Genomic DNA, 14,514 nt, shown 5'->3' on the forward strand with positions numbered 1-14,514 from the left:
GAATTTTTCTTAACTTGACTGTGCTTAATATTTAACATTAAAATTTCTCATAAAAACTTTTAAATCTATATCTTTGATTAAAATTTTAATTGAGAAGAAATATAATATCTGGCTCTACTTTAAAATATGAATATAATCTTATTTTTTATTTAAAAAAAAATAAGTTTAGCGGTATATCAACTGCGCGATTAAGTTGTCAATCTAGCGGCTACTATCTGATCAAGATTTCTCACAAACTTGGATCAACAGCGGTGAACATATCCCTGAGCTTAAATATCTAAATATTTTACCTTTATAGGAAAATAACAGAAAAATTATACTCCATAATTTTTTTTTCGCTAAAAAAAATCGACTTCCTAGATTCATTAAGACAAATTATACGAGTTTCTGGTACGAAAATATTTCCTCAAAAATAAAATTGCTGACCCATTTTATAGCGTTTACTTTCCGCTTTAGACAGAGATAATTTACAAATTATAACGTTACTTGTGTGACTATCCACGATAAAAAAATTGAGGGTCGTTGCGGGTGGGTACCTTAGATAATATAGAGCTCCCGAGGAACTCATCGAGGAATGTTCGTTTACAATTGCGTGGAAGAGAACGTCGCGAAGAAAAACCTTTCTTGGATCTGCGAAACGGATAAATGAAGGACAGTATTATTACGGCATGTGTGTTGTCGTTTGTTCTCATTCTGTAAGTACGATTACAGGACACCCCGCTTGCTAATAATGTACTACAGAATGAAAACGGAATATATAGCGTTTAATAATTACGGTGCGGTTCACCGCTGTTATTTTGAATAAGAAGCTTTGTGAGAAATCCTGATTGTCTTTAGATAGCAGCCTCTAGGTTACTTAATCGTGCAGTTGATGTACCGTTAAAATTATTTTTTTTTAATCAAAAATAAAATTATATTCATATTCTTTCTAGGATTTATAGGTCAATTGGACAATGGAGTCAGTTTGCGACTTTTAAGATAGTTTGATTTATTTTTTTATGGGTGAATATATACATTTTTATATAATTCATTGAGTAAATATCTTTTTACTTTCTGCAGACATAAAAAATGTGATGTAATGATTAGCAAAGAAAACTAATAAATCTACCAAGAATCATCCTCTCTCGTAAATTCCGATAATCCTCCTAGTGCTTTTCTCTTAATTTCTAGCCATTTTATTTAATGTTAGGAATTTTGAGCTTGTTTCACTGTCATTACATGAAAATTTTACGATCAGCCAACCGTCAGCAAACGTTCTCTACGTGTCTCTTAAGATGTCGCATCGCAGAGTGCAGCGGCAATCTCTCTGTACAGTATTATCTAAGCCATGGACCGTTACCCCCACCGACCTAAATGTACGCCGTATAAATGGTCAGGACATCTTCTCACCACTGTCAGTATGCAGTGCATCTAATCTCGTCTATCTGCAAATGTACCTCACGGTGCTGTGAAAATAGTATGCGGGTCTCGTGATGTTAATTGTTTCATACTTTGCATAACATTAATTATGATGAATTTCTTTTAATTAATTACAGAACTCTCCCCTTTTCTTTTTCTCTTTATGCGAGACATCTCGACAATTCATACAATTTGCGATCGATAATGACTATACGAAAGTTCGGTGCCGGACAGCTGATCGTCATCGTCTGCAATGAAATATATAAATCAGTTAATTGAAACGATCAAAAATTAATAGTGCAAAATTAAAATTGTTTATTTGCATTATGAAGTGCGCAAATTTTCAAGTTATCAAGTGGTCTTGCAGAAATGGAGGGCCAAGAGTGGCCGAAATATCGTGTTGGATATTAGTTCTGTTGATTATTTGTTCACGGCGAACTCACTCGTTGACATTTGATAATACAACGAATCTTTTTGTCCAAAAATGCCAAATGGAATGCAACTTGCACAAAGATTTTACAACCTGCGGGAAATACAAAGTTGTGAGGTGGTTGAATACAATAGTTAGAGAAAAGGTAAGTTTGTTGTAAATTGTTGTATAATTGTTGTATACGATTTATATTAAGACATTAATGATCTATCAGATAATTTTATAAATCAGATCAATCAGATAATTTTATAAATCAGATAACTTTTTAAATGCAATTAGGTATTATATACGTATAATATTTAATTACATTTGCTAATTGTGTAATAAATAGAGAATAAGTGTAATAGTTTAAAATAAATATTATTTTTTTATATATATTTTTACTATTATAATAAAATAATAAATTATTAAGAGATTGCCGCTTATTAATATTATTTGAGCCAATTTTTATTTATATATCATATGTATATGTGATTATGATATAGCTATATTAAATGCATAATATATAACATATGATTTTAATGATGTAATAAAATTTATAAAAACTGGATTAAGATATTAATGATCGATATAAGTTAGATATATAATAATAACAATTATATATATATATATATATATATATATAATTGTATATATATATATATATATATATATATATATACAATTTATAAAATTATAATTAACAAAATAAATAAAATAACAAATAAAATAAAATATTATGATTCAGGAATTTAATTACGGGCCGTTTCGAATAATAAGGATACCATCAATACACAAGCAATCCTTTTTGCCCTATTTACCACGTTCTCGAGCATTTAAGAGCAGTATAACGGAAACCCTGAACTTTATTAGGGATAGTGTAGAAGATTTATTGACAAAACGTGCCATTGTATATACAATAGACAATTCAGCAGTTACCAGAGGCTTTCCGTCGAGTTTGATGTTAGTAGACGAAGATGAACTTACGCAGATGAAAGATAAAGAAAAAGTGGAAGGTAAGATTTAAAAACAGATCAAATCTGTCAAATACGATAAAATATTTATATTAATATAAAAATATATCTAAAATATTAGATTTTTCTGCGCGTTTTTATTTTTTATTTATAATCTAAATACATTTTTTATTTATAAATATATAATATTTAATAATATATTATAAATATATACATTATAAATATATAATAAACCTTGATGGATAAACATATATATATCATATTATAAATACTTATTCTTTGCACTTTTTATTTTTGAGATTCTTGAAGTTGTCAAAATTTTTATGGCAATATATATTAATTTCTTGGTAATATAATAAATGAAAAACGTGTATGTGTACTTACTATTTTATACAACGGGACATTAAAATTCGTATCCGACAGCATAATCGCAGCTTTTTTGTTTCGGATAACGGGTAACGTTATGAAACAAGTATTATCACTGCAGAAACTATGCAATCTATTACAATGCTCTGTATATTTGAAAAAAGCGATGAGTGCGACGGTGAAATCACAGAGTTTACTTCCTCTTGTATTTCTTGTAACGGCAACGAAATTTAGTTAATGTCAATAGTTTTATAATTTTATAATTAGTAATAGTGAAAGGTAAAATATTAATAAGTTATACTACTTTACAGATGATTGGCGAATTTTTAGAAAGAAGAAGAAGTCTATAATCTTTCCGATTCTTATAATATTAAATTTAATAAAGCTAAAACTATTACTAGTACCAATTATCCTAGGAGTTCACTTTATCAAAAAGATTCTCGTATTTGGATCGATACTTTTAACATCGATATTGGCGCATTTAAAAGTTTGCAAATTACAAGGTGGTCAATACGGTGGTGCGCACCATTCGCATCCTTTTAACTTCTGGTCCACTGCAGTAGAATCAAATGACTATCCAACGGGTAAGAACATTTTAAAGAATATTTTAAACTATTTTTGAAATATACTAAGCAAGCATTTATTATTTGATAAACTTTTAAATAGTCTAAATGAAAAAAAATATGAAGAATAATAAAATATTCAAGTGTTGTAATTGTTTAGACTCTCAAAAATGATGAAGCATTACCGTATTTGAGATTCGTTTTATAATAATACGTCATGCGTTTGATTATATTGTAAGTTACACATGTGCTAATATGAAACAAATTTCTTTATCCAACAAAAGTAACTGGCATAGTATGATAGATTTGCATAATTATAAATTATGTAGGCTAAGTTAAGATCAGCATCGTTCATATGGTGTAAGAAGTTAACTGATATGCACTTTTATGGAGGAATATACATGAAGTATTGATGTACATCAATGTATTTAATGTCGGTCAATAGAGATAAGTAGCAAATTGTAGCCTTGACACATCTGCTAGAGTTCATTTCGATAACTGTATATTTGACATAATTATACATATACTTATACATATAATTATACATATACTTATACATATAATTATACATATAATTATATATATAAATGTGTCATCAATCTTTTTAAGAATTTTCTTCAGAGATCAATACAAATGTTCAATATCAATATTTGCCATAATATTGAATTTCTTTTCTATACAAAATTGTCATATGTTAGAGGAGATGGGGAGGGCAAAGCCCTACTTACTTAAAGTATCATAAGTTTTTAATACGTATTTTAATATTCTCTTTGTAGGATATGGACAAGACGACACTAATTGGCACAGAAACGATTACCAGTTAGGTTATACGAATTATCAGTTGTTTCGTAATCCTTACGGGTGAAAATGTTACAAACTGTCATCGATTACTAGCGAAAAATTCTTTAATATAATTCTTTATTTTGGATAATCTTCTGTGTGTGAGTATATGTATTCGGTGTGTGTGATGACGTGAAATGTGCAATCAATTATATCGAGACATGCGAACTTTTGTTAATACGTTAAATAGTGCAATTATTATTGATTTTTGTAATTCCTCCAATCACGATAATCGCGCAATTTTCGATAAAATGACTCGCGATGATCCTAGTGAATTGGCATGTGCCGAGAGAATTTTAATTAACGTCGCCAATGCTTATCTCGGTTCCATTCGTTTACCACCTTCCTGCCGAAGAACACACACTCGCGAAATGACTTTCACGTAGCTTACCGTTAGTTGTGAAGCACATATTGATATATTTCAAGTATCTGCAACTTTGTAGACTTTGAGAAAGGGCACGGTGTTAACGATATATCTGTTTTCTTTCAAATCCCACATTAATAGAGAATGCTTGAAAGAAGAGAGAGATATACAACTAGAGAGACGCATGTCTCTTATAAATTATAAAAATTTAGCAACGGTTTGCGCAAATATGCAATTATTTATAATGCAAAGCGTCTGTTGACCTCTAACATCGAGTGTTGCATTCAACACGCGTGTTTCTCCAAGGAAGCAAATTTGCTTCAAGATGAGGATCGATAGAACCGGATGAATAAAAGAAAGAATGATTCGTGGTCAAGGTCACGTGTCGCCCGGATATTCGATCGGTCGAGTACGATGACTCCTCTGACTGACCTACTGGCTCATTTGGCAGATTTGGACGAGCGCCCGGTTTCTGGCTCAAACACACGCATGTAAGAGCTGGTTCGTCACGCTGTGCGTATACCTGTGCATACCTTGACCGACGTGTGTACATACACGTGTGACCCATGTCGATCGAAGACCGTTATCGATTCGAAGACGATGCCCGGCATCAGTCATATCTGTCGTCGACACATTTTAAGATGTTGTTACATCCGATATATTTTGCTCTCACCCTTTCCTTTTCTCAAGTCACCGCTCTCCTGAACCCACCGCTCGCTTAGTGAATTAGAATTAATCTTATAATTAATTTTTTATCATTTTTTGTCTTCTAATACATCGAAATAATTCGAAATCACTCAGATGATTGAGATCAATCTTTTTGTTTTTTGAAGAAAAGATTTTTTTCACATCGTTGGAATTTTTCATTATTTTCAGTTGTAAGAAAATATGTGGAGCCTGTTATAAAGGATATTATAGAAGAAGACGACGTAAAGATGTGAGAAGTTGTAAAGTCGCCACACCGACGAGCGATAGATTGATAATGATGTTCACGCGAGCTTCATGAAACGGTAGGAAGCGCGAGTCGGAAGCGACACATTGCGCATCGCTACGGATATGCGATCGATACGCGGCGTGCACTCGTCCGCAGCAACTCGACCGTTACGTTCTTACGTTATATGCGAACGAAAAAGTCGCATTAACGTAACGGACCGTCGTTCATGTCATGGCGCTCGACTTACGCATCCGTATATACGTCGAACGTATCGTTCGTATATTGTACGATTCACATATACATGATTCATATGCGCGATGATGTAGACGGATGATCCTGAACGGTATGCGTTAAACACCGGAGATGTTACTCAGAATGTTGTAAATCGAGTTTGCGGAAAGGAAAGGCGTGTCTGCATAAATAATTTAATTGAAGCTTTAGTTTGAATAGTTAATCTGTTCTCTTTTTTTTAAAGGAAATCGTCTTTAAAATCGAAAGATTATATCGTGTTAAATGAGTGATTCTCTGGAAGAAATATTCAGATGAAACGTGAACTTTTAACCTCGTTTCATAATGTACGAAAATATGAGAGAGAAAGAGAGAGAGATTGAGAGAAAGGGGGGAGGAGAGAGAAAGAGATCATTTTAAATTTGATCGTTTTAAATTTTCTACTTGTTTATATAAAAATGTAAAGATCACAAGATCGACAAATCTGATGAATTTTAGATATAGTTTTAATTTAAATATAATTTTTTTCTTCTTAGATACTTTTTATCGATATTACTTCTATAATATTGCGTGTTTGTGTGAATGGATTTCAATAAAAAGAGAGTAGGTAGAAGAATATTATTAATGTTAGTGATCGAATGTTAGTGACTGTATTTTTTAATTCTCATAGATTTACTTTTTAAAATCTTTTAAGCAATCTTTTGTGATTAAAAGCAAATTGCATATTTAATGTTATTTTTCATTTGTGATTGTAAATATAAGTAAAATAAAATTGTAGAATAAATTAATGTGTTTCCCTTATTTTTCCTCGAAATGTGCACTATAATATATTATACTTGCAAATTTCACGCTCTGCTTTATGTCGAGATTGTGACGTATCGATCGACAATTGTAATATACATATATACTTTGTATGACATATGTTATACGTGTTAATATAAGAATATAGAAAGATTTATTATTTGTTTTTTTAATTAAATTTTTGCATTTAAAAATAATGACTTTTTTATTCAGTGTTTTATTAATTTGGATGCGTGATAAGCTAAATATACATATTAACGAAAAATCACTTAGAAAGAATCTGCAAAAAAAAACACAAAAATATAAATACTAGAAATTAAATGATTTGTTTTCGTGAAATAAGCGATTCTATAGGTGTGTCATACTGGTTTGAACGTGAAACTTGAATTAAAAGAAGTAACACACCGGTTTGACCCTGTTTTAAGGAATACATTTTTGTGTAATGAAATCAGAGTAGGGATTTCAACTAATGGGATAATGCCAAATTATAAATTAAAAATGTCGGTACAAAAAATGTATGGAATTATCATAGAATTATCAGAAATGATCATATCAAATTTTAAGAACTAAGAAAAATTGATCTTTATAATTATTTAAAATTTTTTACAAGGGAGAGAGATGCATTTAAATTATAAGAAAAGATTTGTTTCATCTTATTATGTATCTTAATGTTTATATTAAACATTATAAATATATTAAAAAGAATATATTTATAATGTTTATATTTCCTCTCTTTTTACAACAAACATTTTGCGATTTATGATGCAAATTCTGACCTTTTTACGAGGCTTTCAAGAATCTGTTTCTATTTGAAAACGTCGATAGTATTCGATAATATTCTTATAAAAGTTCTTTTGGCACTATAACGGGTTTCTTCTAACGCTAAATATCCATTTGCGAATACTATCATTGGTCTATGTATGCGATGTCAAGTATAACTGGTAATCATTGTGCTATAATCGGTCAGTTGTTAGTTTCATCACGAAAGAAAGAATGACCGATCTATCGACTGTGATGAAATCTAAATCAGTTTTTTGGAGGCCAATTTAGGTCACGAATGCTGTTTGATAAAAATGTCATTAAGGTATGCACTCCTGATATATTGCTAAGTTCTCCAGAAAATAAGAGAAATCGCTTGCAAAGTATGCAACCACGTGACTAAATTTGATTCAATTTAAACAAGTGATCTTTGCGACGAATCGAATGTAGTTTCCTCAGAAAAAGTAGATTGCATAGAAAAGAAGATTGATCAAAATACGTTACTTTTTAAATTTTTTTACTTCATTGTTAATAAATATTCGTACGTAATCATAAAATACCGTAACTTTTAGAGATAATAAGTGTCTATCAATTAATGTCTTATATTAAATTAATCACAATTAATCGTAAATTAATCATAAATTAATCGTAAGCAAGCACATTAGAAATGGAATATGATTAATGTATTTATTCACATAGATTTAAATAAAAAAGCAGATTTTAATTAACCACCTAAATCTTGCCGTTATAAAATATATTAATATAAGGATACACAGGAATAATGAAGCTTTCGGAATATGAACATTCTCATTCTGGAAATATTTTTCAAATATAAATAGCATTAAAAAAATATCAAACCAGATCTTTTCAAGGAAGAAAGGTTAATTCCATAATCAGAAATCTTTTCAGAGAAAAGTATAGACCAAACGCGAGTTGAGAACTTTTGTCGATTAATTTAAATTCTGTTTCATCATCTATAATTTCCTGTTTTTGCTTTATTTCTCTTTCTCTCTCTATTTTTTTCTTTCTTTCTCTTTCAGGCAAATTAAGATTTATTATTATAGATCTATTAAATTCGCAGCAATTATCGTGGGAAACAGTTTCTCATTGAGTGATATCGCTCATTAAATTGACTGATCATTTGTCAAAATACCGCCAAATGAAATCATTCGTATAGGATTCGAGTAGGATTTCAGTAGCTAGACCAGTGACAAATTCGATCGATCGGTTCTGAATGGGGAAGGATTCCCCCTTAAGGCAGCGATTGCATCTGTGATTCTTCGCAGGAAAGAGCAAGAAGGGTAGATTCTAAATCGATGGCGGGAACAAACGGACGAATGAACGAACGTAGCCAAGAAGAAAGGTGGAAAGGAATGGATAGAGGGACGAAGAGACGGATGGCCGGGTAACCCAGATCGGGTCAGTCAAGCCGATCCTACGGAGACCGGCTGCCAGTATAGCATCGGACGTCGTACACGATTCTGATTTTCTGGCCGCTTGGTCATTCAAGCGCGCTTTATCGACCGGCTACTTCTCGATTGTGAAAGAAATAACTTGATTGCTGAGATTCACGCTGATCATCCTTAATTTAGGTGCGAACAGAGTGTTGATGTCAGCGATTCACCGTAAAAGTGAGTATAGGACAATTTGCAACAAGAGATATCGATTAACAATCTTCTATGGACCATTGCATTTGATTGGATGAAATTATCTATAGCATATACACATGCATAAAAAAGCAATTAATTATTATATACTAATTATCACACACAAATATGCATGTTTAAATCTTTAAAAAATGAATTGCAAATGTATATTAAACGTATATTGATGAAACACTTAAATGTATATTGATATATTAGGATTTTGTGTGAGTGTGTGTGTGTGTATTATTCAAGATTTTATGTTATTATATTATATTACCTTCCATCCGTATTTTAGCAAAATTTAAAAACGATAAATGGGGAATCCTATTAAGAGAGAGAGAGAGAGAGAGAGAGAGAGAGAGAGAGAGAGAGAGAGAGAGAGAGAGAGAGAGAGAGATTTAGCTCTTTTCATTTAATTCTACTAAAACTTCTTTATAATTAATTTTATTAATATAGGATGCATAAAGGATTTTGGAAACTATATAATAATTATAATTAGATTAAAAAGCTTATAACTACATGTAATATATAAAATTAATATAAAAAATAAGTTTTTAGAAATTAGTGATCGATACATAAAAGGAAATTAAAATATATGAAAATTTTAGTAAAGATAATAAATGATTTATGCAAATATTAACAAATTATTAAACATAAAATGCAATCGTCATTTATTAATCTACACGTGTCCAGTAGAATTTTTGCATACAGTTCACTCACATGGATGACAGGATCAGCTGACCATTCGGAAAAGAAAGGATATGCAAGAGTGATGTAGCATAACCGAGTTTTGCTTCATGTATATAGAGAGAACTATGTTATTACTATAAACTGGTTTACTCGTGATGATTTTATTAATATTTCTTTTGTATATATATGGTACCGTTATGTATCTATTTTATTAATTGAGAGACGAAAAAAATATAGTCGATATGTCTTATTGTTAGATTAATAGAATAATAGCTCTTTGATTTTTAGATAACTTTGAATTATTTAATTATTAAGTAGAACAATTTTCAAAAAGAGATAAATGATAAAGGAATGCGTTTTTACTAAAAAAATCAATAAATTTAACATATGGTTATATATGCGTAGCTCATTTTCTAGATTTGTTTCTTTCCAGTTTCTTGGTGGCAAATTTAGCTTAGCATGTTTGTTTTTGATATTAACACTTATTATTTTATTTATTTAATCCTAAAATTTTCAATTCCTTTATTTATTCTAATTCTATTTGTTTCATTTCAGGAAACGAAGCTGCTGGTCGAGATGCAGTTCTTTTTCCATAGTAATCATAGCTAGCTAATAGTCACCTGGTGCCTTTCTCATAGCTCGGACAATGGCAAGAGGGAGAGCAGCCACGATAATTTCGATTGTGATCCTGGCTGTTGCATGCCTTCCTTCTATCGCGAAAGTCAAGGTCCACGCGGAGGCGTCCTTGAACGAGACCGTGCATTACGATGATTACGCCATTAAGGAAAACGTAGTACTCCTCTCTCATGAAACTGAAAACAAAACCGATGAATCCTCGTATGATCATCCTCACAGAATGTCCGGGAAACCAACTAAGTTTGACATAGAGTTTCATACGGACGACAAAGCGGATTATCAAATTGAACCGTCGAGAATGATTAATGTGACAGCTAATCCGATTGAAATGAATTCAACGACCAGCCAGTCTCTATCGAATTCGACAGAATGCAGAGAGAAACTCATGGTCTCTTGCATCCGAAAAGACTTCTCGGATTTTCTTGATCAGCTGTCAAGAATTGACACGTACAACGTAACGGAATCCGTGCAAATAATAAGAAATCCTGAAGCAAATGTTACATATAATGATCAGAAGAAGAATGACGATTCAGACTCGACTCTTCTAGATAAGGTTCATCACTATGCCAGAACGCATGTCATGAAGATACAGCTGAACAAGGATCTGAGCCTTGCTAGCAAAGCCAGGACGTTCTTTGGTTGTGAGTTTCTAGATTGCTTGCTATTGGTTTTTGTTGCGTGTGTACACTAGTGCCGTTACTTTTGCCGACAGAAAGGTGGATTTTTTGAAATTGCGTCATGAAACGCTTGCATCGAGTCGGGTGATATCGCATGCATTAATCATAATCATCAATCATTATTCGCATGTTATAGCGCTTGCCGCGAAGCAATTACGTAATTTATAATTGATGAAAAGTGAGAGTAAAGGAGTTTTATGAAAAAAGAGAATATAAAATATGTAAATTTTGCGATCTTAATTTCCATCTTTAATTTTATTTTCATGCTTTTCTTAAATAATAAATCTTTTTCTCAAAATTATTGTCTACAGAATTTTCGAGGAGGAATGCATCAATTAATTTCTTTTTTAATTATTTAATAAATGACGAATCTGGTACGCTCGTAGACATAATTTGGCATAAATAAAATCGCTCGTAGACATAATTTGGCATAAATAAAATCAGGGTGTCAGAGAGCTTTAATTTCATGAATTTGCTTTTTTGGAGCTAAATTAAGGTTGGATCGTTACTAATTGGCAGAAACGCGAACTAAACCAGCGATGAAACGGGTATAACAAGGAAAAAACAAGGCGTATAACATTGTGTGAGCGATAAAATTAATTATAACGTGGGGATGTTTTTATTCACACGTGGAGTGTTTCAGCAAAATGCGTGACACGCGGAGTTGCAGAGGTAGAATATGAAATGCTGATTGCGCAGCATGGCTTTCAGGGCTAATCGGAGGGCTTTAACAAGCTGGTACTTTTGCTTTCAGCCGTCTTTCAGGGAAAGAGTACCTTTTTAACAGGATTCGGACTTGGTTTTCTAGCGTTCGGTCTGAAGAAACTATTTCTACCCCTGCTCTTTGGTGTGCAGATAATTAAGAGTATATTACTCGCCCTCTTCCTACCGAGTATTATTGGCAGTATTGGTAATATTGTTGGAAAAGGTACGTATTTTTATTAAATTAAATTGTAAAAGTAAAGATATTTCAAAATAATTAGCAATAACTGACATGGCAATCTTTTATTAATTTAAAATATGCTAAAAATCCTCAATATGCGGTAAGTCTAATAAAATTAGAGAGATATTGTTGTGTGTATGCACGAATTAATTTTAAATGAATTTAATAGAACTGTCTTAATGAAATTTCAAAAGAAAAAAGTTAATGGAAATGAAAAAAGTCAATGAAAGTCAATGAGGTAATAAAAAGTCGGGAAAAAATATGTTAAAAAGTCAAAAGGAATATTACGGTAATGAAATATTTATTCCGAAGGAACGGTTTATCTGTCTTTTCCTTTTAAGGAATGTTATTCTATTCGTACAGTAACAGATATTAATATTAATATAGAAAGTGTTTATCATTAACTAAATATTATACAAATGTATGTTACTGAAATTACAGGCGTTTCGTCCTTTGCGCAATCCTCGCATAATCCGGCTGTAGTACCCGAGGAAAATTTCGAGTTCAAGGATAACACTGACCTGTACAACGACGACTACTTGACACGACAACCCGTAGGAACGTTACCAGCATCCGCCATGTACGACGAGAGCATGATGCAAACGCAGAAAAGCCCGGATATTGCGTCTCGCTATGCATTCGTCGACACAAAAATATCTCACGCAAATGCGCTTTCGGATCGTTATTATACGCGACACGTGGCTTCGCACGGACTTTCTAAAAAACAAGACTTTAAGGTGAGTTTTTCCAATATGCAGTTATTCTCCTTTTCTCTTCTCAATCTTTTCTTTTTAAACATTATCAGAATAAATAATGTATATAAATTATTACATATCATTTCTTGGACTCTATAATAATAACGCGGCTCTCTTCATATATTTAACACAGAAGAAGGAGAGTAAGTATCGAAATGTAATTTAATATTTAGTTGAGAAAATTTAATTTTTATTAAATAATACTAGAAAATAATACTCGAAAAATACATTATAATTTATACATATCGCATTATCTTGCACTTTGGAGGAAACGCTTTATGTTTGCATTATGAACTAGGTAAGTATGCCGTAACAATACATTCGCCTTTTTTTTCTACTCGACCGCTTCTTCATATTATCAACGATTAGCACAACGCCTTCCACTTTTGACACTCTCGCCTATTGAGATTCACGCGACCCACTTTCTTACTGACTTCATTTCGACTTGTTCGACAAGTGCTTAGTCGTTGCATGTAACAGATACCGGGACCATTAAATGACCACGCATTTGATTATCGGTGGCAGGTCTTCCACGAGATTCCGACGAGCTCCTTGCTTCTGACGAACTACGATCCGTTCTATTCACCTTTGTTGTCGCGTCTCGACGCCGTCTTCTTTCGTCTGGGCCACAACACGGAAGGCTGCAGGGAATACGCGGTGTGTGCAATGTATCGGAGTCCTGCAAGATACGCACCTTACTCGAACCTGGTCTCCGCCCAGCTGTCCAGGGAATTGAACGAGCTGAGGAAACCCAGCAGCGACAATCCCGATGTTCTGCGCTTCTTCAGGTACATGAAGGCCGCCAAGGACGGCCAGGATGGCGTCAAGTGCGAAGAGATCTACGCTGGCTGCGCGAATGGTCGTGAGGATCAGGTTCCGAAGCAGAATCAAGCGATGCTGGCGACGTATCAAGACATCAATAAGCTTGTTCAGGCCAGAAAGATCTAAGAAAACATATTTCGTCCATTAGCATTGCTGTCAATTGCGAATGCGACAAAGAAAGAAGATGCGTCTTGGATTTAGTTTCAGAAATCGCCTGCACAATTTTGAATTCATTAGTGCAGTTGCTCAAAAATTTAGCGTCCACTCTTAATTCGTTCGTAGATTTTGTACGTATGTAGAGTTGATAGACATTTTCTCTTAGAGCAGATTATCACACATAGATAAAGCGCTCGTTTGAAGCCTCAAGACGCAAAAGAAGATTTTCATTCTCGAAGGAATTTATTAATTTTTGATTTTACTAATTTTAGAATAGTATTTAACATTCTTTGAAACTTCCTCGGTTTAGACTTCCTTAGAGTTTGAGGGTCTTACAATTAGATGAAAGGGTTTGAAATCGATTTGCGCTTGAGGCTCTTGAGACAGTCATAATCAACACTATTACAACTGATGCAATTTCTTAAACAAATAATTCTTGATACATCGTATACACACAATTTCCTAAGTATCGTTTGTGCTAAATGAATTCTTAAATAGAGATTTTATTATAAGATTTCCGATATTGGTAGTGCCGCGCGTAAATTTTTAGAGC

The 14,514-nt window shown here is 32.5% G+C and overlaps 2 protein-coding genes across 3 annotated transcripts; both read left to right on the forward strand.

Moving 5' to 3' along the window:
- Positions 1 to 1,724: 1,724 nt before the first annotated feature.
- LOC112639551 lies at positions 1,725 to 4,575 on the forward strand. The gene is made up of 4 exons (XM_025413932.1): positions 1,725 to 1,973; positions 2,556 to 2,823; positions 3,459 to 3,731; positions 4,487 to 4,575. Exons 1-4 carry the CDS (start codon positions 1,725 to 1,727, stop codon positions 4,573 to 4,575), a joined length of 879 nt encoding a protein of 292 aa, XP_025269717.1.
- A 4,541-nt stretch (positions 4,576 to 9,116) lies between these two features.
- LOC105254628 lies at positions 9,117 to 14,355 on the forward strand. Of its 2 annotated transcripts, none has more exons than XM_025413930.1 (5): positions 9,117 to 9,267; positions 10,528 to 11,249; positions 12,040 to 12,213; positions 12,670 to 12,965; positions 13,509 to 14,355. In XM_025413930.1, the coding sequence occupies exons 2-5, from the start codon at positions 10,619 to 10,621 to the stop codon at positions 13,929 to 13,931; spliced, it is 1,524 nt and encodes a 507-aa protein (XP_025269715.1). In that variant the 5' UTR covers positions 9,117 to 9,267; positions 10,528 to 10,618; the 3' UTR covers positions 13,932 to 14,355. The 2 variants fall into 2 exon arrangements, with proteins under 2 accessions (XP_025269715.1, XP_025269716.1); XM_025413931.1 differs by having other exon boundaries at positions 12,094 to 12,213.
- Positions 14,356 to 14,514: the final 159 nt, after the last annotated feature.

The sequence above is a fragment of the Camponotus floridanus genome, unplaced genomic scaffold (assembly GCF_003227725.1).
Source record: "Camponotus floridanus strain SB8 unplaced genomic scaffold, Cflo_v7.5 scaffold71, whole genome shotgun sequence".
Classification (NCBI taxonomy): domain Eukaryota; kingdom Metazoa; phylum Arthropoda; class Insecta; order Hymenoptera; family Formicidae; genus Camponotus; species Camponotus floridanus.